The 27392-nt window shown below is 37.0% G+C and overlaps 1 protein-coding gene across 1 annotated transcript in view; it reads right to left on the bottom strand.

The window, feature by feature from the left end:
• Nucleotides 1-131: 131 nt before the first annotated feature.
• The window catches only part of RSBN1 (round spermatid basic protein 1), a gene marked incomplete at its 5' end in the record, with an annotated part of 42164 nt that continues 14903 nt past the window's right edge, over nucleotides 132-27392 (bottom strand). The window contains 5 exons of the mRNA XM_081026027.1: nucleotides 132-4740; nucleotides 5339-5447; nucleotides 7012-7179; nucleotides 15477-15619; nucleotides 15934-16071. Of these exons, the coding sequence (XP_080882153.1) occupies nucleotides 4267-4740; nucleotides 5339-5447; nucleotides 7012-7179; nucleotides 15477-15619; nucleotides 15934-16071 (1032 nt within the window). The 3' untranslated portion in view covers nucleotides 132-4266. The remainder of the gene's footprint in view (nucleotides 4741-5338; nucleotides 5448-7011; nucleotides 7180-15476; nucleotides 15620-15933; nucleotides 16072-27392) is intronic.

The raw sequence follows: 27392 nt of genomic DNA, 5'->3' as shown, positions 1-27392 counted from the left end.
ATTACAGAATTGTACACCTGAAATCTATGTAACTTTACTAACAATTGTCACCCCAATGAACTTTAATTAAAAAACAACAGGTTTTAACAGCTAGATCCCCGTGTGCTATTCATTTTGTCATGACACATCAGGAAAGGACAAATCAGACTTTGTTTATTAAAAAAATACTTTACAGGAAAAAAAAAAACCTCTATGCATTCCATTGTCCTATTTTACAAAGAAATAGCTTAACAATTTAACACACTTAGACAGCTACAAAAAAGCACTGTGTTAAAAGATTATTCACACAAATTTAGATTTAAGACTATTCATTAAAAACCTTTTTAAAACACTTGTTAATGTCAATAAACAAACTAAGGCCACACAACGCAAATAGTCCACCAGGCAAATTATACGTTTCATCTATATGCAAAGACCTCTTAGATAAATTAAAGCCACAGGAAAAAAAGTCTTAGCTGCCAATCAAAATGGAGTTTAGTCACAAAAAACACTATTACATGAAAATTTACATGTGATAGAAGTAGTACATAAGTATTTCTTTAGAGAGAATTGAAAAGTGCTATATTAAGAGACAGTGGTCTCAACTTACATGCACAAGTGGATCCTAAAAAAATGTATGAGGAAAATGGAAGGCCGTAATATTTATGGAGAGATACTTGCTTTTAAAGCAACAGACTTTCAGGATGAGGATGGGTCCCTTATATGCTAAAGAAAAACACATCCTATACATTTCCTCTACTTACTGCATGACCAATAAATACAGCTACAACCTGTTTAAAAAAAAAAAACAACAACTTAGCAGAAATATGAACCTTTGACATGTACTAGTGAAAGGTTCTTTTCTTAAAAACCTGTTAACAATAAAACAGATTTATTAAAAAGATATAAACTCAATTATCCTGAAGGTATAAACACAAATAAACTTTTAATGGCAAATACAGATGAAAATATAATGGGCTAATATTAATGGTCAAGAATATATTCACTAAGGGTTTTCTTGAATTTTAGAGTCTTGTTCCTAAATTAGACAATATTTATAGAGGGGAAGGCAATAAGCACAAGATTCTCCAGTCATTAAGTGTGAACTTTATGCCTATTAAGACTGATGCAAGACATCTAAGGTTTAGTAAAGAATTTTATTTAATAAGCTCCTTTTTCCTACTACAAGAGCTTGTAATATTAGTCAACTGATATTCTAACTATCTAAGGGGAAAGGGCACCTTTCAAAAGTCTTTCATTAAAAATAATAAAGTACCAGTGAAACGAATGGTAAGTGCCAAATAAGGAAATTAAAAGTACAATGAAACCTAGGTATTCATTTTTAAAGAGTTAAAACTTTGGAGGGGGGAAACTCACAGGTAGGGTTTTATTATTATTGCTTTATGAATTTGGAATACCTTTTTGAATTGTAATCCTACTCCTAGCATACCTTGGTATAATTACAGAATGACTTCTGGGGCAAGGGGAAGACTTTTATCCTTATTAATAAATACCATAAAATCACTCTAGTGACTAAGTTAGGAGTAGTCGTTTATTGGGTCCTTTCCATCAGCACATTTAAAAATATGTGCTCCACAAAATACTAAAACTTACAGTCACTTCTGCAAGTAATCTCAAAAAGTTGGCACAATGGATAATATACCAAAAAGGAAGAAGATCAGCCTCAATTTCAGTTATAACTTCACTGCCATCACTACTTTACAAATCCAAAGAGCCTGCCTGCTCCATGCCTCACTCCACCAAACCAAATAATTTAGAAAAGTTGCAATCATTTGTATCACTCAACTAGGATACAGCTTTGAAAGCAGGAAGAAACTCAAAACTTGGGCTTTTATATTCATCAGTCTTTAAAGCATGCTATTAAAATCTAATACTCACTCACATAGGACATTTAGAGTTTCCAGATACATTACTAGCTAAATATTTCTCTCTCCATCCTATTGCAATCCTAACATACAATGAATTTATTAGTACATGATTTTTTAACATTTTTATACTCTTTTAATGTGTTTCTATTGGAGGTGAGGGTAGAATGTTTTATTAAAGGAAAATGGGGATTTGCTTTTGATTGTAGGTCTTTGCAGATCCGCTGGTTCCTGAGTGATTATACACAGTGCTGGCTGTCAGGAGACAGTCTCCATATTTATTAGCAATGACCAGCTTAGATGACAGATGGCATCTGCTGGATGGCAAGTGGGAGATGGGGAAATCGGATCTTGGAAGACAAGAAAAATAAAGTTTTTGCTTTAGCAACCTTGTTGTTCATGATTATTTTAAAAAGCAAATGTTGCCTGAGAAGAATTTTACTTTGCACAGCCTAGTAAAGCTCTAAGAAATTCTTCTGGACACAAAGACAAAAACCAGAAATAACCCAAGCCCACATACTTTGAGATTAACCCCCCACCCCCACCCCATAACAAAAAAACATCCTTAAAGGCAGGTCCCTTAAAAACTAGTCTTGATAAACTAGAATTTACCCTAGAATTTATACCCCAAATTTAAAAACACCCTTGCAATAATCACATTACTTTTCATACCATTCTAATTACCTTATTTACAAAGATAACTAAAACCACCATCACTTCCAATTCATAAATGGTTTACATTGAAATGTTTCTCTATTTGTCTTTATGCTTTTTAACAGAGAATACATACATATACATATATATATATAAGGAATAATACAGATTGTAACTAATCACTGCAGTATTTGCTGATGGTTACTTTTCTATCGGTTTACACAGTGACCTCTATACTTTGCTAATATGCAATTAACTACACAACAATATTGCACAAAGTAATATTTATATAAGATTTAACCTATTTCAGAATATTTTAGAGAAAATTCATATTTGATATTTCAGAAGATGCAGCTACGTTTTCATGGTGACAGACACAATAAAGCAGCATCTTTTTTTTGCCTACATTAACGTAAATATTCCAAATCTCACCCTCCAAGAAAAAAAAAATTTCCAAATTGCACTATAACCAGGTAGATATAAGAATCTGGCCTTAGGTGTGGGGAGTACTCTTCCTTTAATAAACAAAGGGGCTACTATATCATTAGCTAAGGGCAAGTGAAACGTGTATCACATGAACATTCTAAAATAATAGAAAGTTGAGACTACACTAGCTATATGAACAGTGCCTGTTTGAAAAGAAATTGAAGTACTCAGGCACTAAGCACTGGGCTACCTGAAACTCTAGGATGAAATCGAGTGCTATATTCTTTATCAGAAAGTAGCAACACAGTAATAGTAAATAAAACCCAGGTATATTCACCGGTTAAAACTGTGAATGGAAGTGTCTCAACACTTGATCTTTATCATGAAGAGACTGATGCCAGTTGACAACATGAGTTTTTCCTAAGTTTCATGCACAAAATATGGCAGCCTCATCAGAAAGATTGATCTCATTCTCTAATTTCGATAGTCATGATCAGTTTTGGAAGCAAAGGTATCCACACAAAATGGGAGGATGCCAGGAAGCCGAACAATAGAGTATCATGTCAACATTATCGCTTTTACTCAAAATATCTTCCATACTTACCATGTATTCTAGAAAGATTAATGAACCATGGATAATGAATGACCAAGGACTATTCATCTTTAGATATCTTTAACTGAAATATCCACTGGGTTTTAAATAAGATATATATTTTTAAAAAAAAAGACTGTTTGGATCAGAAAGTGCTGTGCTTTCTCTTTTGTTAAGAAATCAGAGAGCCACTGAATTTTCCTTAGAAACTACCTGTTCTTTATGGTTGGAACTAAAAAACTTGCCCACATACAAGATGCAGGAACTCTTTCTTGCAGCCTATGCCATTTTTACTGTAGAAATTGAATCTGTGCCATAAAAACACAGTACTAACCCATAAATCTGATCTTCTATCATAAAAACAGCAAATATGGCAAGAGGCAAGGCAAGACAAAATCAAGGGAAGTGAATAATTTGCCAAATAAGAATCTGTTATTCCAGAGAGTTCTCATTTTGATTTGAAGAAGAGATTGAATTGTTACCTCACACCTTAAAACAAAGTAGCAGCAGACCCACTATTACGTACTGTACTAACGGGATAAGATACAACTCTTAGCTTTGCATAATCTGTATAAAAAAGATATGCTTGACATTTGTGGAATGTCATTTCTCTTTATAGAATTATAGGCAAGATTTCTCCAATAAAACTTAACTTAAGCCCGTTATAAAACTATAACTTCACATCAAAATTTAAAAAAGTTAAAAAATGTGTTTGGATATATGTACATATCACACAGGAGTGCTTGAATGTTCCTGCAGGTTGTGTTGCTGGTCAGAGTCCAGTCTACTTTCCACCTTTAAAACCGGAATAGGCTGCGTCATCTGATCGCGCTGTAGATTCAGTTCTGATGAAGGTGGGAAGGACGACGAAGCAGTTGTCAAAGGCTGCATCCCTGTGCATGTTTCTTCAGGCTCAGTTTTTATCCTCACACACTGGGGGTCAACTTCTAATTCTCGTTTTCCAGTTAAATCACAATCCATGTTAGAACTGCTTTCCGTGTTCTGAGTGGCTTCCACAACAGGGTGGTACTGTTTAAGCCTTATATGCCAGGCTAAGCTGCACACTGCTGACACCGTTTTGAACTGATGAATGACATTTCTAGGGATGAAGTAGATGTCATTGTCGCATAGCTGAATTCTAGCGTAACGAATGCCTTCCCGCCTCATTTGGTTCAGTTTAGCTTCATCCACCCACTGTACACACTGAAGAGAGGAAAAAATTTGCATGAGACTTTAAAATATGTAATAATTCAGTCAAATAAAATATTATCATTAGCATAGGAAAACAGTAGGACCTAATTAAAACTTAGCAATACTAAATGATATACAACTTCCTAAATTTCCTGTAATGCCTGACAAATATCTTTCCTATTTTACTACCTCTAGTAACAAAGGGCAGGTTAAAGTCAGGATGGGCTAAGGAATCATTTAAATAAGTATTTCAAAGTGCAGTTAAATAGCAATATTCTCTGCCACACAGAAGGGCAACATTTATCTGCTCCTTCAGTCTTTCCCCTTTTGCAGGTGAGGGCACACAGTACATGAGACTTCTCGTGGCCAGAACTGGGCAGTCTGGGCTCTGACCATCCCAGGCTTCCCTGGCTTCCCCAAGATCGAAGGGCTCTTAAGCATTCTGCTTGGGAAGCTCTGCTTTAATGATTTTTGACAGCCTTTAATAGTAATAAAGTTAAATTCACTATCCCATGTATACGACTACAAGGTAAAATGCCAAATAAAATGGGTAAAGACACATATTTCCAATATCACACCCTAAGGGTAATAAAAAAGCAAGAGTCATTACCTGGGAAACTGGAGGTTCATGGAGGTCTAACTGGAGTCTCTGTACAACATCAGTAAAATCCTCAGCATGAAAACAAATCACGTCTTTGGTTATGCGAGGTTGGTCACTCCTGTGATTAACAAAATTACGTTTTAGAAACAAGCATCTCATAATGGAAAATGGAGACAAACTTCAGTTTTCCTATTCCTGGAAATATTACTACTAGCTTAGAAACAGATACACAGCTCCTAAGGACAAAATATACATTTGCTTCTTTAATCAACTTTAAAAAATAAACAAAACACTAACAAAGCTGTTTTAAAAAAGATTAGGTGTCACAAAACTAAAACAATGACTAAAAACAGTTTTATTCTGAACAGTTGCATTTGCAATCCTCTTACCACTGTGCCCCACCATCTCCATGCCACCCTGTAATGTCACTATCAGGGCGGAATCAAGTGAAGAGAACACATCTCAGTCACACAAGTATCACACCTTCCAGTTTTCAAAGTAGAGAGGGGGAAAAAAGCTGAATGATCTTTAACTTGAAATACTTATTGTCAAGCTATGATCGAACTCTACTCCTACAAAGGTCAAATCAAACTCTACAGTAATACTGAACGCCCTGAAGTCATAAATATGAAAAAGAAAAGTCAAAAAAAATTTTTAAATAAGCTAAATTCAATGTGCTGAGCTTTGTTAAAACTGGGCCCCACCTGAACGTAAAAGAGTGCAGCCACTATGGAAAACAGTATAGCAGTTCCTCCAAAAATGAAAAATAGAATTATCGTGTTTCCCCAAAAATAAGACCTAGCCAGACAATCAGCTCTAAAGCGTCTTTTGGAGCAAAAATTAATGTAAGACCTGGTATTATATTATATTATATTATATTATATTATATATTATATTATATTAATTATATTATAATTATACTACATATTACATTATATCGGGTCTTATGTTCTATAAGACCGAGTCATATAGTAAAATAAGACCAAGTCTTACATTAATTTTTCCTCCAAAAGACGTATTAGAGTTGATTGTCTGGCTACGTCTTATGTTCGGGGAAACAGGGTATCATATGATCCAGCCATTCCAATTATGGTCCACAAGATTGGAAACAGAGACACGAAGAGATATTCGTTCATAGCAGCCAAAAGCTGGAAGCAACCAGGTGTCCATTGACGGATGAACGGATAAACAAAACATGGCATATACACATAATGGAACTCTATTCAACCTCAAAAAGGAAGGAAACTGACACATGGTGCACTAGAGCAACCAAGAGGATATTATGAAACTTGAGGATATTACGCAAAATGATATAAGCCATTCACAAAAGACAACGCCTGTATGATTCCACTGATATGAGATATTTAAAATAGTCAAATTTATAGCCACAAAGTAGAATGACGAAAAGCAGGAGCTGGGGGGAGAGGAGAAAAGGGAGTTATTGTTTATGGGCAGAGAATTTCAGTTTTGCAAGATGAAAAGTTCTGGAAATCTGTTCCACAATGATGTGAATATACCTAACTCTACCAAACTGTACACTTAAAACTAGGTAAGATTTTAACATTTAATTTATGTGTACTTAAGCACAATTTTTTAAAACATTGGTCCCCAGCCTTCTAAACTGAGTCCACATTTTCTTCGACAACATTAACCAACCTTGCAGATGAACGCCATTAACTTACCATTCGCCAAACTGCACAGCTTTCAAAACCCCAACAGCAGCCGTACTCTGCCAGTCAAACCCCTGACCCACGTGATCGGCATGAGCTCTTGTCCTGTCTTCAAAGAGGACTTCCCGGGGTTCACTAGTCCGAGGTAGGTACTGGAGATTTTTAATTTCATTCATTGATCTGGAATTGATTTGGTGTGAAGTCAAGGAGAGGGAAAGAGTATTAACAGTAATAGGCAAAAAAAAAAAAAAAAAAGTGCTAAAATACCAAATTCTAAATAAGATGAGAGCTGAGAAGGTTTCAATGACTTTGATCATTAGCATTTAACATACTATAGTGTAAGGCTCAACATGATTACCTTCCTCTCTTGGTTTATAATGATAATATAGAAGCTATACCTTTGATTTGGCTCAAATGTAGTTTTGAATATATAAAATTTAGTTGTTTAGCAACAGAAAATACAATTCAAAGTTCAAGGCTATGTTTCTTTACCCTGAATCATTTTTAACTCTCAAAACATTTTTCACTTTCAAAACATTCTACTAGACTTAATTCAAGATGGCAAACTGAACATCTATATGATCTCCTTCAACTTTAAAATGAAAGCAAAGAGCTTCAAATTAACATGGTAGGGGTGGGGGGAGAGTAGACAGGGGAATGGATGGTGGGTATAAACGAAACAGAATTGGCTGTGAATTGATAATTGTTGATATTGAATATATGGGTGTTTATTATATTATCATGTGCTTTTTTATGTGCTCAAAAATTTCTAAACATAACAATCTAAAGATGACAGTAATGAATAAAAAATAACAAAGGAAATAAATTACTGAATGAACAATATTGACAAATTTCTAGAAGATGGAAAATGATTAAAAGTATCTTGGACTAATAAAATTGAGCAGAGAAAGCCACAGGCCTAGAATTCACACACAAGAAGGGAATGGCAGATGAAAAGGCAGCAGGCCTGCCCAACAGACCTTGGAGAAGCTGAAGAGCCAAAAAAGGCTTGCTATGGTGATAATGAGACAGAAATAAAGGAAGACCGAGAAAGGGGGAATTAAAGTGAAATTCTGCAAATAAACCCGTCACCTGCCACGCTGTGGGTAGAAATGTGGACAGTCAGGCATTTACCCCCATAAAGAAGACTATGAGCGGCCCACCCAGCAGCCATGACTCATCTGTATTTTCCCGACAGAACACCGATTTTTAGTAGGCTCTGTTCCTCCCCCATACGTGACCGCATTCACAGGCTCCAGCAGTAACTCCTCGTGAGTCCTGATAAACTGTGCTAAGTTCACCCCCTGCCAGTGACTGATGGAGGACAGCACGAGCTGATTGTGGCTAACAGTATGAGGCAAAAGCTGCTATGGAGACTTCTGGGAAGTTGCCCAGCTCCGAAGTAAAAGGAAAGACAGTCTCTTCTGTCGCCATGCAATAGCTTAACCGTTTGTTTCCTTCTACCTGTCCCCAAAGAAAGGAGAATCTGTAAGACGGATCCTTTCAGGAACTTGGCTAAAACTTTGTGTTTGCACTTATGCCTGAGTTTGGTCCCAGAAAGATGACTGGACAGTCAGTGACGAGTAAGATTCCTCAAGGAAAGAACAACTCAAGCTGGATGCAGTTGCAGTTAGGTGGGGACCAAGAGGAGAACCCACCAGGTTCACAGGGGTGGGCACAGCCCCCCACCTTCCTCAGGCTAAGGAAAGCCTCTGCCTTTGTGGCTGCAGTCCTCACCAAAACCTGCAAGGGAAGTGATTCAATGAGGTGTTCTCCATCTATTCATATGTATATAGGTTTTGTCCCTTGGAGAAGTTGAGACTTAGGGTCCAGCTGTCTACAGGCAAGGGTGATTGACTTAAATGGGTTTCCTATTATGTGTATAGGATTCCCCAATCTTGAGATTGACAAGCTTTATCTCCTTTACTTCCCCACTGAACTAATAAAAGCTGATGCGAGGCCAATTCCAGTCCTTGAGACTAGGGGTCCCTTGGCCCCCACACTTAAATTCTTTTCATGGCTACTGTCTTTTCTTAACCCTGCGCAGCCCTCCTCACTCCCCACAACTCTCGTCACGCAGGATGCGACATTCTTCTATTAGATGTAACCAGATCCAGATGTGATGCCTGGAACCACTATAGCCATCCAGCAACCATAAGGAAGGCTTTGGGAGTACGAAGCCTAGGCAAACCGAATGACAGCAGAAAAAAGGGAAACACTGGGTTCCTTGATAACACTGGGTCACTGACCACATGTACCTAGAAACAACTGGACTTTCAATACATAGAATAATATGTTATTTGATGAACCAGTGTGAATCGAGATTTTTGTTGCTTGGAGCCAAAAGCATCCTGATAAACTTTCACCAAAAAGCCCTGCATGTTCTCTACACACACAGAACGTAGCATACAAATGGAACTATGTAACAATCCTGTGGCATTTGGACATCTTTAATGCCCAGTTCTATGCCTGTTAACTCTACAGTGAAACCACCTATTGACAAGCCTCACTGAACGATACGTAGACCACTCAATGAGCCTCATGCTTTATTTCTAAGTAAGAATGGATCAACCAAGAATCACCAGATATGTGAAGATAGCCTACAGCAGCTTAATAGAAGACCAAAATAACGCTGAAATTTAAGAATTCAAAAAAAAGGTTAGAAGACAAAAGTCAAGGAAATGTCCCAAAATCAAAAAGAAGAAGATAAATAGAAAGTATGAGTGTTGCAGAATCCAAGACTGGAAAGAACCCAAATGGAACTCAGAGAATTAGGAGTCAGCTTTATTACCCCGGCGGGCTCAGCAGGATCCTTCCCAAAAGACTGAGCCCCTAGCAAGGTTTTGAGCAGGTTTTTATGGGTTGGGGACTTAATTGAGTCGGGGAAGGGGTACGTGTCATCTGGTGATTGGCTCGAAGGTGTGGCTTGGAGGAGGCTATGCGGAAGTGGGCTGGGGCTTAGGCTGGGGACTTCTCTCTCCACTCGGGCCACCATTTTAGCTCAGTTCCACCTGGCAGGGAACCATTTTAAGGTCAGTTTCCCCATCATGTGGATAATCAAACTGGAAGATCTGCTATTCAACCAATAGTGGTTTCAGAAAGAAATAGAGAAAATGAAGAGATTACAAAGCAATTAAGCAAGAAAAATTCCCAGAAATGAAAAGAAACATGAATTTTTAAATGTAAGGGACCTACCAAAAAACAAAAAGAAAAAAAAAATAAGAATAAGCATGAAAGACCCAGATCAAGACATATCATTGTGAAATTAAGCTTTTGAGAGGGGGGAAAGAATAGGTTAAGTACAAAAAAAGAAAAAATTACACTGACGTTAAGACCAGAAGACACTGAGGCAGTGCTAAAAATTCTAAGGGAATCCTTTGCACTCCAACTAAATAATCATATTTAATGACAGAAAAAGAAATTTTCATACGTAATGACTGAGAATACCTTCCTTTTCTTAGACTATTACCTGAGAATGTCCTCATGAAAGAGAACGAAAGGAACCTGGGAAGAAGACAATCGTAGGTTAATGCAGAAAAGTATTCAATGGCAATCCCTAGGTTGACAACTGTGAAATAAGCTTTTCACATTGAAGCAGGAGAACACGGGGCTCCGAAAGACTTCTAGATAAAAAAGGGATGTGTGAGAGCAGAGTATGGTTAAAATGCTGGGTTCTTGAGGATATGATAAAAGTACAGAACACAAGGTAACTACCAACACTCTCCCCCAAAAAGTCATAGCCAAAGTCATACAGTGATTCTAGAAGAAAGTAATGTTTCGTAAGCAATAAAGAGAGCAGACGATATTAAGAGATATGATCAAGAAAAGTCTATGTCTCCCCTCAAAAATGGGCAATCAGAAACTTCAGGGAAAAGAAAAATTTTTTTTTAAATCAGCACAACCTACATATGAAAGAAACTGAAATGTGGGCATGATTTTCAGTATCTAGGTGAAATATGGGAACGATCCTTTTGTATATTATTCCTTTGAATGATAACACAACATTGGAACCTTAGAATATAAATTTTTAGCCTACTAATTGGGTCTGCAGTAAACTTACATGTATTGCCACTTACTCGCTTTCAAATTTTAGAACATACCTACCAACAAAGCATATAAATCCTAATTTTGGTTTTAAAGCAGAATATGAATTAACCTCAACACTGTAAGCATAGCTCACAAAAAGCAGACATGGAGAGGACGAGGGTAAATTTGGAGACAGTTGAAGAGAAGGAATCTCTATCTGTTATGTGAAGAAATTGACATACTTCCTGTCTAAGTCTTAAAACAAAACAAGGCATTAAAACCAAATGGTTTTGCTTCTGGTGAAAAGGTGTTTGCCTCTGGAGGAAAAGGCGGCCAGGATTTTTCATTATAAACCCTACCATGCCATTTGATTTTTTAAAGGCCATGTATTTATTTTACTTGAGTTCATAAATTCAATGATCATCTTCAGTAGCAGTGCCCTTGATAATTAGCTTCTCACATTGAGATCACCATTTTCAGCAACAAGGTGTTCTCATTAACACAAAGACAACATTTGTGTTTAAGTTCTGATTTATTCACTGTAGAAAAGTCATAGTGCTTTTGAATGTCTCACTTAAGAATACTGAATCTCAACAGAAATAAAATTGGATAGCACCTCAGATTAGTGGGAATAGTAAATTATTAAGTAAATGATGTTGGTACAGCTGCCTAACTACTTGGAAAAAATGTTAGATCTCTCCCTCCATACTGAAATCAATACACAGTAAATAAAATATGTAAATACTAAAATCACAGGAGCACTAGGAGAAAATGGAGGTGAATATTTTATAATACTGAACGAGAGAAGGCCTTGCTATGCATGCCACTTGAGAGAAACTGCAGAGGAAAAGACAGACCTGATAACATAGAAACAAACATTTTATGAGTAAAGAAAAAAACAGCAAGTAAAGAAAAAAACTGAAGGGGGGTGAGGAGGGTGGGTGAAAAGGGGAAAGATTTAATAAGTACAAATAAGTTGTTACACAGTAGTCGTGGGGATGTAGGGTATAGCATAAGAATTAGTCAATAATATTGTAATAACTATGTATGGTACCAGATGGGTACTAGATTTATCAGGGTGATAGATGGGCGGGGAGTTGGAGGTCAGGGTGAAAAACGTGAAAGAATAAATAAGTACAAATTGGTAGTTACAATAACAGTCACGGGGACGTAAAGTAAAGCACAGGGAATATATGGTAATAACTCTGCACAGTGCCAGGGGGGTACTAGACTAGTCATGTAGATCACTTCGTAAATTACATAAATGTCTAACCACTATGCTGTGGGTAGACAGAGACGTGAGATTAATATAAAATAATACTGAATGTCAACTGTAATTGAAAAGTTAGAAAGTGGGGGAAGGTGAAAGAGAATAAGAGGCTCAAATTTCCAGATATAAAACAAGTAAGTCATGGGAATGTAATGCACAGCATGAGGAAATAGTCAACAATACTGTGACAGCGCGATATGGTATCAGATGGTTGCTGGACTTTTCATGGTAGTCACTTGTTTAGGTACATAAGTGTTGACTAACTATGGTGTACACCTGAAACTAATATAATATTGTATGTTAGCTATATTTTTAATAAAAATATTTTTAAAAAAGAAAAAACTGAAGCTAAAAGAGAAAAAATGAGAAAAATTTGCAACATACAAATAACAAGTTAATAATCATAATATATGGGGAATTTTTACAAATGAAAAACACCCCAATAGAAATGTGGGTAAAGAAAAGTAAAAGGGAATCACAAAAGAAGAAATACAAACTACTCAAAAAAAGCAAATTAAAATGAGACATTTTTGTCCAATGAGATCAACAAAGTTAAAAAGAATATTAGTGGAGGGTGTGGGGAAAACGGTACTGTCTTACTATATGGGTGGGAAAATAAATTGGTATTTTTCTGGGAGTAAATTAGAAATGTATGGGGGGGAGGTGGTAGATGAGGGTAAAAGGGGTCAAATATACGGTGATGGAAGGAGAACTGACTCTGGGTGGTGAACACACAATGTGATATAGAGATGATGTATTACAGAATTGTACACTTGAAACTAATGTAACTTTACTAAAGATTGTCACCCCAATAAACTTTAACTAAAAAAGAAAAAGAGGGACCGGCCCAGTGGCTTAGGCAGTTAGAGCTCCATGCTCCCAACTCCAAAGGCTGCCGGTTCGATTCCCACAAGGACCAGTGGGCTCTCAACCACAAGGTTGACGGTTCAACTCCTCGAGTCCCGCAAGGAATGGTGGGCTCCGCCCCCTGCAACTAAGACTGAACAGGGCAACTTGAGCTGAGCTGCCGCTGAGCTCTCGGGTAGCTCAGTTGGTTGGAGTGCATCCTCTCAACTACAAGGTTAACGGTTCGACTCCCGCAAGGGATGGTGGGCTGCGCCCCCTGCAACTAGCAATGGCAACTGGACCTGGAGCTGAGCTGCGCCCTCCACAACTAAGACTGAAAGGACAACAACTTGAAGCTGAACGGCACCCTCCAGAACTAAGATTGGAAGGACAACAACTTGACTTGGAAAAAAGGCCTGGAAGTCCACGCTGTTCCCCAATAAAGTCCTGTTCCCCTTCCCCAATAAAATCTTTAAAAAAAAAAAAAAGAAAGAAAGAGAAATGTATATATACTTTGAGCCTTTAGGAATTTCTACTAATAAACATATATATACATATATATATATATATATATATATATATGCACAAAGATGTGCCTCCACATACCACCCAGCCAAGCAGCTATCCAAGCCACCTACAATTGGTGATGTGTTATCCATGTTTAACAACTGGCTACAGGGAGAAATGGCGGATTTGTAGTTGATTTGCTGCTGTTATGGTGTAAATACTCCCAATCTATGGCCAACTTCAAGCTACTAATGTGCCCTCACTCAGTGTGGAACTGGGAGGCTGATAAGGGCTTGTGAGCCAGTACAAACTGGCTCTAGTACACCCCTGTCATCTTTGTCAAAATAGTTTATATTGAAAAATCAGAAACAATTTGCACAATAAAGTATTGGTTAAATAAATCTTGATACAACCATACAGTGAAAACAACATAGACAATTAGAAATGATGATATGGCTGCATCTTAATCTACACATAAACCTAAGGGGGAAAAAGTAAACACCATATAAAATACATATGGACTAAAATTTGAAAGGTCAATGTGCTCAAATTGGGTGGGATTATGGCTATTTTTTGCCTTTTTACCTATTATCTGATTTTCTTTAAGATTATAATAATCAGGAAACAAACAATGGTTATTTCCTATTTAGAAAGGTAATAGAACAAAAACAAAAATGTACAGAGTACTTAAGAATTTAGAATTTCAAGATTCACCACCATGCTGTGGAAGAAGTGCTATGGCCCAGCACGCACAGGAGCTCTGGTCTACCAGGTTTGACCAGGCCACCACCTGGCTTTCACAGTAGGTTTTCACAAAGGACTTTTCATGCATTATCTCAGGTACCTAAGGTCATTCCACACTTAGCTCTGGTATCATTCTCCTCTGAGCTTCAGGGTAAGGTCTAGACCAGTCCATTAAAACTCACTGGATACTTATTTTCAGTTGCTATTTCCATACTCTAAAACAAATAGAAATCATTTTCAAGTCTCATTAAATGAGATTTTCTGTAATACTAGAGCAAATCTACATGTGTTTTAAGTGTCTGAAAAACAAAATACATTAGCCCAATATGAATTATTGTGGAGAAGACATTGGTTTCACTCAGCAAACACTGATCACCTATCATGTGTCATGAATAGAGAATAATAAAACAGTCTGTCCTTAAAGACCTCAAAATTTAGTAAAAAACAGATCAATAAATTTAGCGTAAACAGATCATTAATGAACAGAACAATGTGTGAGCCCACAGAAGGGACCAATTAATTATCTAAGCGAACAAAGAAAAGCTTCACAAAGAACAAGTCATCCAAGTAAAGGTCTGACAATCTATTAAGAGTTTGCCGGGTAGAGAGGAAGACAGAGGAGGGGGTCCATTCCAAGTATAAAGGACACTGCAAAGCACAGGGCTGTCGATGACTATTGTTTGCAAACCGAATTCCGTGTGGCTGGAGCAGACCAGATGAGCAGGCGCGTTCAGGGTGGTATGGCCGTGCACTGGAGCGGACCAGAAGCAGATGCATGTAGAAGAGGTACTGTTGGGGCCAGGTTATGAAAGATGCTTCCAGACCACACAAAGGAGTTAGACTTCTGTCTTGCAGGCAGTTAGGACATCAGTTTTAAGAAGTAAAAACTAAATTCGTTTTGAGGAGGATGCCTCATTGATGACTGTGAGTGGGCTGGACTGAGAACTGGCCACTAGAAGATGTACTTAAGATAGTTCTTCAAGTCACCTGGACAAATGACGCTCAAAGCGTGCTCAGGTCTCAATCATTTTTATAATCAACTGAAAAAAGTGTCCCTGCTTATCTGAGAAAAATAAATGTTTACCGTCGTCTTTTGAAGGGTGACTTTGGCATATCTGCTGTAGGGATCATCTGCTCGCCTGGCCTTACCCACATGATAGGTCCGTCATCACTCTGGGACCGACACTGGAGTCGGAGGCTGGAAAGCGTACCCCAGGGCAAAGTCATCTACAAGCAGACAAATGAGTCCCATTAAAAACAGTTTGAGACTATTTACAAGTTAACCTTCCCACCCAAAAGAAAGCTCTTGGAAGCTTATTTTGTATGTATGCATGAAAACACATATGTTATAGTAGAGAGTAATTTGTATATACGAAAGACAATTGAAATTAAGTACTTTGTACCAATAATTTTCTAAACATTTCTATTCAAAACATTGAATGAAATTTCATTTTAACAGACAAAATTAGCTTAATACTTTTTAATGAAAAGTGTCCACTTAAGGAATGTTCAGAAATTTAATAATATGAATTAACACTCACTTTTAGAAATGGTGATTCCTCTAACATATCAAGGAACTCTGGGAAATAATCACCAACTTCTTCATCTACTGCTCCAACAAGACTTATCTGCCGCATAGGACCTGCTCGGTAGGTGCCACAACAGTATGTCCTGTTGACCTGAGATACAAAGAAAGGGAGAGAAAGGACTGAAGTACACTGTAATTAAAGAATTAGAATAGGGCACTGTTTCCAATGTTGCTATTTTTTCAACACACTAAAAAAAACTCAACGGTCAATACCTGTAACTATAAAATCAATAGTTACAGAAAAGCATCCTAGCACACCAACAAATACATTGATACCACGTGCTACAAACAGAAATTTCAAGGTGAAAGTTAGTCTATGATCCCAACATCTCAAAGAAATATTGAAGACATTAAGATACACTCCTCTGAGAATAATGATCTTTGAACTTTGTAAACACTTTAGCGTGATCTTTACTTAGGTAAATCAGTAAATAAACAATGAAATTGGTAGGGCAGGCCAAAAAAAAAAAAAAAAAAAAAAAAAAGACTATGGTCAGATGAATTCTCCACACTCATTTTGTACTCCCAGCTTGAAAGCCTTCACATCAGGCCAGATAACAGGCTGCTATCAAACCTCATCAACCTCCCATTACTATTTCCATGTAAGATCCTCCACCCTAGGCAGACTGATCTTTTTCTCTACCCAACTCATGCCCAACATGTCTACCTGCAATGATTTTTCTCTTAAATCTGCCCTACTTGGAATGTCCTCTTTCTTTGTCAACCCAAATCTTATCTTTCAAAGATCGGTTCAAGACTTCTGTTCTCCTGGAAGCCTTCCTGATCACCCTTCATGATCTTTACCTTTTCTGACGTCTAATGTTACTTGCAAACACACAAACATTTTCTCTATATCAACTCTCAAGTGAATTTAGGGCACATTCTAGACAAATTTGTAGCCTGGAGAATCCCAGCATTCAAATGGAATCTACTGATTGATTCAATACAATCTGATATCCTTTAGTCAATTCACATACTTCCACTTCCAATTTAGAATGAATGTTACCAAAGAGTAGAGACAGATCCTGTGTATAAAGATGACTAAACTAAAAATGTTGAATTCTAACCAGGATTTCCACCTTGAATCAGTAACCTAGCATTTTCTACCTTAGTTAAGATGTAGATTAAATTGAAAAGCGTAACATCATATAACTGTACCTTTATAAGGTGGGCCTTTATTGAACATTAAAAAAAAATCAATTGCTACTGCTTTAAATGCCACCTATTTTATTTACCTCAATAGAAAACACAAATGGCTACTTAGTATTTCTTACACAGTTCTGTGCTAGTAGTTCCTTAGTGGTGTTTTCAGAATCAACCCACTATTTTTTTCCATAGACAATTTAACATCACCTCCACCCATACACATACACACAGAAAAAAAGTTTTAGATCTTATTCTCAAAATGCAGGGACTTAATTCTTAATTCCTTACAAATCTGACTCCTAAAATCACCTTAGGTGACCTTTAAGCAGTAACAGCCCAGGTCGGAATTACCTTGCATATATGTGCCTGAGTTACCTTCCAGTCGATTGTACAATCACCATGCTATAAAAAGCCAGCGACGCAGACTGGGAAAGAGGACGGTAATGGCATACGGAGATAAGGATGGGGAAGTAAGGGAGCTTTTCTAAGCATTATTCTAACTTTTCTAAGCCATGAAACGATTAAAAGAGATTTAACCTTCAATACCAGTTCTAGGAATCGTATGCTTTCAGGCGCAATATCAGTTTCCCCCAAACACCTCCCCTAACTATTCCCAATTATCAGAAATTCTTTTACCTAAAAAAGCTTTCAAACTATACATGATGGTGGCATTTTATGGGAGAAATATCCTAAAGACTTATCACAATTTAAAGCTCACGTAACTATAGACCAATCCTGAAGAAGCACACTGCCATGTGGTAACTTTCAATTTACTTGGTCTGCTAGGTTTGCAATTATACAGCTCTTAATGCATTACTAATTTGAAATAATTCACATTACTTTAAATTTTGCACACATAGTGAGAATGAATTAATAGTTGTATATCACAGTACTCTAAGTGGTATTTTTTATTTAAAAACCACTCACTAAATTCAACTGAACTTGAAGACAACTTAAAAATACAAATACCTAGGGTAAGTAATATGTGATATGAATAATTATAAAGTATTCTTTCCTATTTGGAAAGAGAAAGAAAGTAAACCTGAAAAGGGGAATTATTAAGTTTATATTTGCTGAGGCTAGAAATGAAGTAATCAGCTTAAACTGACAAAAAAAAAAAAAGGTAATGGTATTAGTAAAGTTGATTAAATGCCTATCACTTGAGTAAGAATTTTTAATAAATGCTAATGCTTGTGCTGCATTTAAATAATTAACAGGTTAAATAATTAACGGATTTAAGATGGAAGCATTTATGCCCAGAAATTCAACAGGTATGAACTATGTGACACTAATGACAAACAAGCGAACTACAAATTATCCCCCAGTATCTATTCTACCCTTCTTTTCAGTAAAAGAACTTTCTGAGCACACAGCTGAGCTAGGCTCCTTGGCAGCTGAGTGTGGCCTAGGACTAAGTTCTGGCCAATGAGATGTTAGCGTGAGTTACACACACAATTTCCAGAGCATGTCTATAAGTAAGCACCCTGCTCTCCACTTCCTCTCTCTCTTTTGAGAGTCAGGTTCAACCAAGCAAAAAGGGCATGGCAAAACTTAAAAGACCAAGCAAAAAGGGCATAGCAAAACTTAAAAGTGGAATCCTGGATGATACCACAGAACACAGCTGCTTACCTTTGGACTCGATCCTCAAAAGAGAAGCTTTTATTCTGTTCTCACCGGTATATGTGAGATCTCTTTGTAATGGTGTTTAGCAGGTATCCTGTATGCTTTGCACTAAGGGAGGCAACACTCTTGTTTTGCACAGGAGATAATCTGGATCATTATCTCCTGCTTTGGGCTTAAAAAAACAATGTTTATACTAGAGTACACTTAAGAGAACAATTAAGATGATCAGTGAACTTGAAAACCATACAAATTGGAGAAAGAATTAAGAAATTAAAAGTATTTCAAAAGTATTTAACCTGAAAAGATTAAAGTGAGGACCCAACAATCTTCAAATACTAGGAGTTTTATCACAGAAGAGTAGATTTCTATAACCTTAATTAAGGACAGAAACTATAGGAAAGCCAGTACCATTCGTTTCATAAGCGTTTACTGTACACTACATGCCAGGCACTGTCCTAAACACAGATACAGCAAACTATACCCATTCTTGGTCCCTAGAAGCTTACAGTCTAGTAGGGAGAGGCAGACAGTAATCTAAACAAATATAATTATAGACTGTGCCAAGTCTTCAGAATGGAATGCGTAAGAACCTATGAAAGAGAACATTAGGATCCTGATCAAGGGGGTACAGTGTTCTTCCACGTGATACTGAGATACAATCTGAGCACAAATGTAAAAGTATTAAAATCCTTTTTAGCTTCATCCTTTCCGGGTCTAAATAAAGCTATTGATGCTAAACACAGAAAACAAAAAAGATAAAGAGCCTGAGAAAGGAGTTGTGGCTGGACTTGGAGAGAGACTGGAAAGGAATGTCAAGGGTGTCTTCCAGGTTCCCGTTTTGCAACCAGATGGAGAAACCACTCTTTCTAGTGGAGGAGGACCAAGTTTGGAGAGGAGGTGGTATCTTCAGTTTTGGACACGATGAGCCTGAAGCGCGTGTGGTAGGCTGAATAATTGCACCCAAACATATACAGGTACCAATCCCTGGAACCTGTGACTGTTATATAGCAAAAGTACTCCGCAGCTGTGAATGAACTAGAGCTTTTGAGATGGAGAGATTATTCTCGATTAGCCAAGAGGGCCCTAATGGAATCACAGATGTCCTTGTAGGAGGAGGCAGGGGGATATGTGATTGCAGAGAGTAGGGGCAATGTGATGATCAGAAGGACAGACTGGAGTCCTGCCCTTCGCATATAGAGGAAGGGGCCACAAGCCAGGAAATACAGATGGTCATTAGAAGCTTCAAAAGGCAAACCAAACCAACCAACCAACCCCAGGAATCTCCTTCAGAGCCTTCAGAGCAGTTAAGAAACTAAGTCTGTGTTTGAAGACACTGTGTGGAACTTTGTTACAGCAGCAATAGAAATGTATGAGTAAAAACCTGTGAAACACCCATGTGGATCATGGCAAGAAGGCAGCTGAGTCTAAAATCAGAAGTGGTCTGGACTGAGGATATAAATCCCAGTTAATTGGAACTTCAGCCTTAAAAGAGATTTGACAAGAGAAAATTTACAGAGTTCAAAGAGCAGAGGTCTTGGAAAGCTCCAACTCTGAAAAAAAGCACAAAAGGGGAAGAAAAGCTGACAAAAGAGAATGCAAAGGAGTTGTCCAGTCATCAGAGAGGTCAAGGAGAAAACCAAGAGAGCACAGTATCGTGAAAGCCAAAGTAAGAAAATAATTCAAAAAGAGCTTGATCAAAATGCTGCTGAGACGTCCAGTAAGATGAAGATGAAAAACGCTCATCGGTGACCTTATCAAGAGACATTTCAGAGGAATTATGAAGGCAGAAACCAAATCGATGTGGTCTGAAGAAAGATGAGGAAATGAGGAAAGCAAATGCAGGCAATCCTTTCAAGAAGTCTGCTGTGAAAAGAAGGTTGGTAGAGGAGGAAAGAGGATCACGGGAGAATTGTTCGGATGGAAACACTGAGCAGCCGTCCACAGGCTGCCATAAACTTTCATTCCCAGCAGTAAGGTAAGACAGGGTGTGTTGCTCACAACCTCATTAATAGGAACTTCTGAATCATCATCAAACTTCTGGATTTTACTAATTTGATAAGTAAAAACTGGCATCTTAGTAGTTTTAATTTCATTTTCTTAGGAATGAAGTTGGATGTCTTTTCATGTAAGAGGATTAAAGGGCCATTTGTATTTCTTTTTCTGTGAACTGTCCATGCACAATGCTTGCTTATTTTTAGATTGTATTTCTATTACCTATTTCTAGAGCTCCATAGTTTAGGAAGGTTAATCCTCTGTCAGTGATGTGAATTGTAAATAATTTTTCATAATCTGGCTATTGACTTTGTTTACAGTAATTTTTATTTTGTTTTGTTTTGGTCATAGTAAGAAAGACCTTTCCCATTCCGAAGTTCTGAGAATTCATTCATTTTTCTTCAATTACATTTATGTCTCTACTTTCTACATTTAAATCTTTTGATTCCATTTGGAATTCATCTTGGTATACAGTGATATGGTAAATTTGAGATAGGTATCCTGACGCCAACACTATCTTCTCTCTGCCACCAACGATCTGAGATGCTATCATTTTTATGTATCAAATGCCTATATTTATTTGGCTCTATTTCTGGACTTTTCCATTTCACTGGACCGTGTTCATAAACTGGTATAGACTTATTTAATAATTAAATCTTTAGACTGTATTGATATCTGATAGGGCATTCCTCCATGATTGCATTTTTTTCGCCAAAGTTTTCCTGGCTATTTTTGCCTGCTTATTTTTTCATATAAACTTCAAAATCAGCTTGTTTGTCCCGAGGCGGGGGGAACTATTGGTATTTTTATTAAGATTGTATTCAATTTATAATTTAGGGAAAATTGTCGTTTTGATTCTTCTTAATCTAAGAACACAGTACATCTTTTCATTTAAGTCTTCTTTTGTGTGGTGTTTTAGGGCTCATGGGAAGAATCTGGTAAAGGTGAAAAGGTGAAGAAGACTGATAGTTAAACGTAGCAGACTGAATTTATTTCCTTATCAAAATCTCACTCAAGTGAGAGTAACATAGAAAGGCAACAAATCTCAGAAGCTCAAAGAGAATATAAGTAAACAAAAAGCCAGTTTGTGTCTCAGAACCATGTGAAGGCTAAGTATCAAAGAAGGTGGGGAACAAAGTATGGAACTAAAACTAAAGGAGATGAGTTTAAAACCTGCATCAAAGTCAGAGAGATCCCTCCACTTACCGTCCCCTCCCCATCCCTATCTATTTTGTGGGGAAAGTGAATCAAAGAAACTACAGAAACAAAGATACCAAGCGCAAGTATGGAAAATAACCATTATACTGAAATCAAGAAATTTAAAGTAAAGTTTTATTTATTTAAAAATGAAATCCCCTATGTACTTCCATTCAGTTCCACGAATTCTAGCAGCACATAATCTACTCTACTTTCCTGGCAAAAATGTGGTGGATTCTTAGCTGTAGAAATTAGAAGCTCCAGAGAGATGATCTCAATGTTGACATTTGGGGCTTTCCTTACAATGATGTGGCCAGATATCCCCTACCCAGCATCAAACGGTAAGTTCCACCTATATGTTCAGAGTTTCTCATCAGTTTGTACTGTACTGACTTATGTTTCAATGTAAACAGATCACCCAACATCTGAAGAAAACATCTAATATAAACAGAAAATTAAAACAAACAAAAAGGAACTTGATGAAACAGTCAACTTAGCGAATAAAAGAAAATTTCAAAACAAATACGCTTAATATCTCAGAGAGGTGAAAGATATTGCATCCATGAAACAAGAAGTTATTTAAAACACACACACACACACACACACACACACAAAACAAGAACAAGCTCCTGAATTCAAAACATTACAGCTGAAATAAATAGAGGGAAAAGAAAATAATTAAATCTTCCTAGAAAGAACAAAAAGACAAAGAAAAAATAAAAGGTTCATCTTTTATTTTTCTTTGAAAATTAGAGGTTCAATCAGGAGGCCTAATACCCAACCAATGAAAGTTTCAGAAAAAAGAACCGTGAAAACTGAGGTACGGAAATTAACAAAAATAATTATATAAGAAAATGTACCCAAACGGAAGGACATGCATTTCCATATTGAAAAGGCCTAAATGCTCATCAGAGTGAATATAAAAAGACACCAATGAGACTTGAGAAAATCATGGGGGTTGTGGGGTGGTCTTCAACTGCACTGGTGATGTTTTATTTTTTGGGCCAGGTAGTAAGAACCTTGTTGGTGTTTGTTGTTATTCTTTATACCTCTTCATACATCTAAAATATTTTATAGTAAATTTTAAAACAACAAAAAAAGACACATCTCAAAGCACATTATCCTCAGTTTCTTGAAATTTTGCAGCATAGAAATTTTGAAAGCTTCCAGAGAGAGAGAAAAAAAAAAAAAAGACCCCTGAAAAGCATGAGGAATCATTATGACATTGGAATTCTCAGTAGCAATTCTAGAAGCTTAAATGAAGACACTGGAATAATGCCTTTATAAATCTGAAGAAAAATGACCTCCAACCTAGAATTCCACACCTAAGTATTCATCAAATGTAATGGTAAAAGAAAGACTTTTAGATATGTGACGTCTCACTTGAGTCACTCAATTTGGGCAACAGAATAGTCATGGAACCCCAGGACAGGAAAAAAAGGCAAAGAGAAATCCCAGGACGTACATGTTCACAATATATGGGATGTACCCAGGACATACATTCCAGGATAGACTATATACATTCTCACTGCGACACAATGTTACAAAACTGTAAACAACGTGAATGCCCAAGAACAGGACAATAAATAAACTGTGATACAGTCACACAACAAAACACGAAATATAGTGGTTAAAATAAATGAACCAACTAGGGTTACAAGTATCAACATAATTCTGAAAAGTAATGTTGAACCAAAGCAATCTGCAGAAGGATACATGCAATACACAACTGATAAAGTGTTCAATCACACAAAACAGTTGTACATAGTTTATCTGTTCATACATACCTAGCAAAATATTAGCAGATGTACGAAAATGATAAACCACAAATTCAGAATAAAAATTTACTTCTGGGAAGAAAGAAAAAGCTTTTATTAAAAATAAACATATAAAGTAGGAATTCACTTAATATAATTTGCCCTTTATATGTGAAGGCGAGATAAACAGAGTTTCTGTTTGGGATGATGAAAAACTTCTAGAAATGGATAGCAGTGATGGCTGTACAACACTGTGAAAGTATTTAATGCCAATGAATTACACCCTTAAAAATAGTTAAATATTAAATTTTATGTTCTGTATATTTTGTGACAATTAAAAAAAAAAAACCCTAAGCAAGGTGAGGAATGGAATCCAGAACACAAGTAGCAGGATTAGCTTTTGAGGAGGAGGTGGGACATCTTCTCTATTGTAATAGGAGGGAATGCAGAAAAGATGCCTAAAGATAAAGTCTGAATAGTTATCATGAAGGACAGGCAAGCTAGTTGACCAAAGAAAAAAGCTTCCTAGACGATGTTGAGGGCCCACTGGAAACCTTATGAAGAGACAGCTCCTGAGTAATTTTCAATACAAACATGATTTTTAACAACATTTGCACTATGTAGAGGTTAGACAAGATTATCTCCAGGAGCCTTGGTTTATGATTCTATGAAATTCTGAGCTCCCGGATGGCTCAGTTGGTTGGAGCGCATCTTCTCATCCTCTCAACCACAAGGTTACCAGTTCGATACCTCGACTCCCGCAAGGGATGGTGGGTAGCGCCCCCTGAAACTAACAACAGCAACTGGACCTGGAGCTGACCTGCGCCCTCCACAACTAAGACTGAAAGGACAACTTGACTTGGGAAAAAAAAAAGCCTAGGAGTACACTGTTCCCCAATAAAGTCCTGTTCCCCTTCCCCAATGATTCTATGAAATTCTAAGAGGACGGTATGTATCTACAGGTCAAATAAAGGGAATCAGAGTAATGGTAGATGGTACACAGTTTAAAATGGTGTTTCTTAAACTTGTCTGATCATAGGAATTGAATTACTTGAGTTACTCATCTCAGGCCTTACTCCAGATCTAATGAATCAGAATTTCCATGAGAGGAACCTGAGATTCCAATATGTATTTGGAACTAACAACCGCAGATTATTCTTAGGACCTGGCAAGTTTGAGAAGCTCTGGCCTGGAAACAACACTCAAAAGCAAAGAAGTTGAGTTTTACCACCTCACAAAGTGTATGTACTCTGAATACAGTGAAGGAAGAAATAATTGTCAGGAAGATTGGAAGAAGGTAAGCAGAGTCCAAAGAACAGAAAAAAACTAAGGCTGTGATGGAAACAGGAGACACAATGCCAACCAGAGAAAACAGCTTTTAGTAAAATCAAGGCAAAGCGGGGAGGGGAAAAGAATTGCGATATCAAGGGGTAAAATACCTCTAAGAAAGTAGTAGTTAGCTTTGCATGCACTCAAAAAATGTATTTATAGTATCTATAAAAGTTTAGACAATTATATTTGGATACCAAACATATCTATAAAAGTTTAAACAATTACATTTGGATACATGTTCCTTTCTATCAATAAGTATGTAGTATTGCTGAGAGTTAAATAAGCTCAAGTGTCCTTCCATTACACCTATTAAGAAGGACAGTTACAAGTCAGTTAAAAACTTAGAAGACAGCAGCTTTATTCATAATTGCCAAAATCTGGAAGCAACCAAGATGTAAGTGAATGGATAAATAACTGTGATTCATCCAGATAATGGAATATTATTCAGTGCTAAAATGGAATGAGCTATCAAGCCATGAAAATATATGGAGAAACCCTAAGTGTATATTATTAAGTGAAAGAAGCCAATCTGCAAAGGCTACATACTATATGATCCCAACTGTATGACATTTTAGAAAAGGCAAAACTATGGAGACAGTAAAAAGAACAGTGGTTGCCAGGGGTTGGAGAAAGGGATGAATAGGCAGAGCACAGAGGATTATTAGGGCAGTGAAAATATTCTGTATGCTACCATGATGGATAACGTCATTATACATTGGTCCAAACCTGTAGAATGTACAGCACCAAGAGTGAGCCCTCAGGTCAGCTGTGGACTTTGGTGATGATGATGTGTCGATGTAAGTTCAGCGGCTGTGGTAAGTGTACCACTCTGGTGGGGACGTTGATAATGGGGGAGGCTGTGCATTGTGGGAGCAGTGGGGGGATGGGAAATCTCTGTACCTTCCCCTCAACTTTGGTGTGAACCTAAAGTTGCTCTAAAAAAAGTAAATTCTTAAAAACAGAACAAATATTAGAAGAACACTAAGCTAGAAATGCACTATATGGAAAACGCTGTTTGGGGGGATGGGGGATAATCATTCCACAGAACTCATGGTTCAGGAAGAAGCATATTCAAGTTGTTTAAAAAATCAAAGGAAAAAGCTAGCCAGCAATCTTCCTAACCTTGTGACCTGTGAATAGAAAGGCATTCTCACTTTAAAGCACACAGTGAAAAAGCAGTATGAGTCAAAAGTGAGATTATAAGTGTACTTAGAATGACAAAAAAAAGAACCAAACCTACCATTTTTATGATGCTTTCTTTTAAAAAGCAAGCTTCTTAAAATATTTATTTCTCTTTTTATGTAACACACTGATGTGTAGTTCTTTAAGTTTCTCAAAGCACTCTACGAGTTCTACTTTCTTAATTAGTGCCAGTAATTTACTATAAAGTGCTAATTATATTAATCAAAATGGGGAACACCTAATAAGCCCATTTTAGGCCTTGCCATAACACACAAAGAATGAAGGAGTAACATTTGTTGATTTTCTCTGGAACATTAGACATTACCATTTTATGGCAATAAAAGTAACATTCATAAGAACTTCCAAATGAAAAGCTGTGATCCTCAGTAAAAGACTTCAGTATTGTAAATATATAGAAATCTTTTTGGAAAATCCTACTGTGTTCCCCCCAAAATAAGACTTAGCCAGACCATCAGCTCTAATGCATCTTTTGGAGCAAACATCAATATAACAACTGGTCTTATTTTATTATAATGTAAGACCAGGTATAATATAATTAATATAGTATATACCGAGTCTTATATTAATTTTTGCTCCAAAAGACGCATAAGAGCTGATTGTCCGGCCAGGTCTTATTTTCAGGGAAACAGGGTAGTTAGTAGTTAGGGGTCTCAGAGTCTGCATTACTAGCAAACTCCCTGGTGATGCGAAATTCATACATACAGCACAGTTTAAATAGCAAGCTTATAAAAATAAAAGGCATTAATTTACAATATTAAATGGCTATGGTTTGCAAAGCACTGGTCTTGATAACGTTTCCAATTAAATCCCTAACTGAGCAACCTAACACTTTCCCATCCTTACCTTACTTGATCCCTCGTATGGGTGATACTAAATAACTCCATCATCCTTAACCTCGACACCTTGTATCCTAAACTTGCTTTTACTATTCTTGCTTTGTGACCTCTTCCCATATTCCTCATACTTACATGTGGATACATGACGGGATTCCATTTTTAGCTTCATCTGTTTTCCATTCTAATGCCGTCCCTGGATCACCTACATGGTGATGTGTCCCAAGCTTAGATCCACATATGTAACTTGCTAACAGATATGCCTATTAGTCTTCACAGGTACCTCAGACACAAATATCAACACCTTCCACCCCTAAAACCAGCTGTTA

The sequence above is a fragment of the Rhinolophus hipposideros genome, assembly GCF_964194185.1.
Source record: "Rhinolophus hipposideros genome assembly, chromosome: 19".
In the NCBI taxonomy this organism is placed as follows: domain Eukaryota; kingdom Metazoa; phylum Chordata; class Mammalia; order Chiroptera; family Rhinolophidae; genus Rhinolophus; species Rhinolophus hipposideros.
Note: the sequence above shows the minus strand (reverse complement) of the source record. Positions and strands in the feature narration are given on the sequence as shown.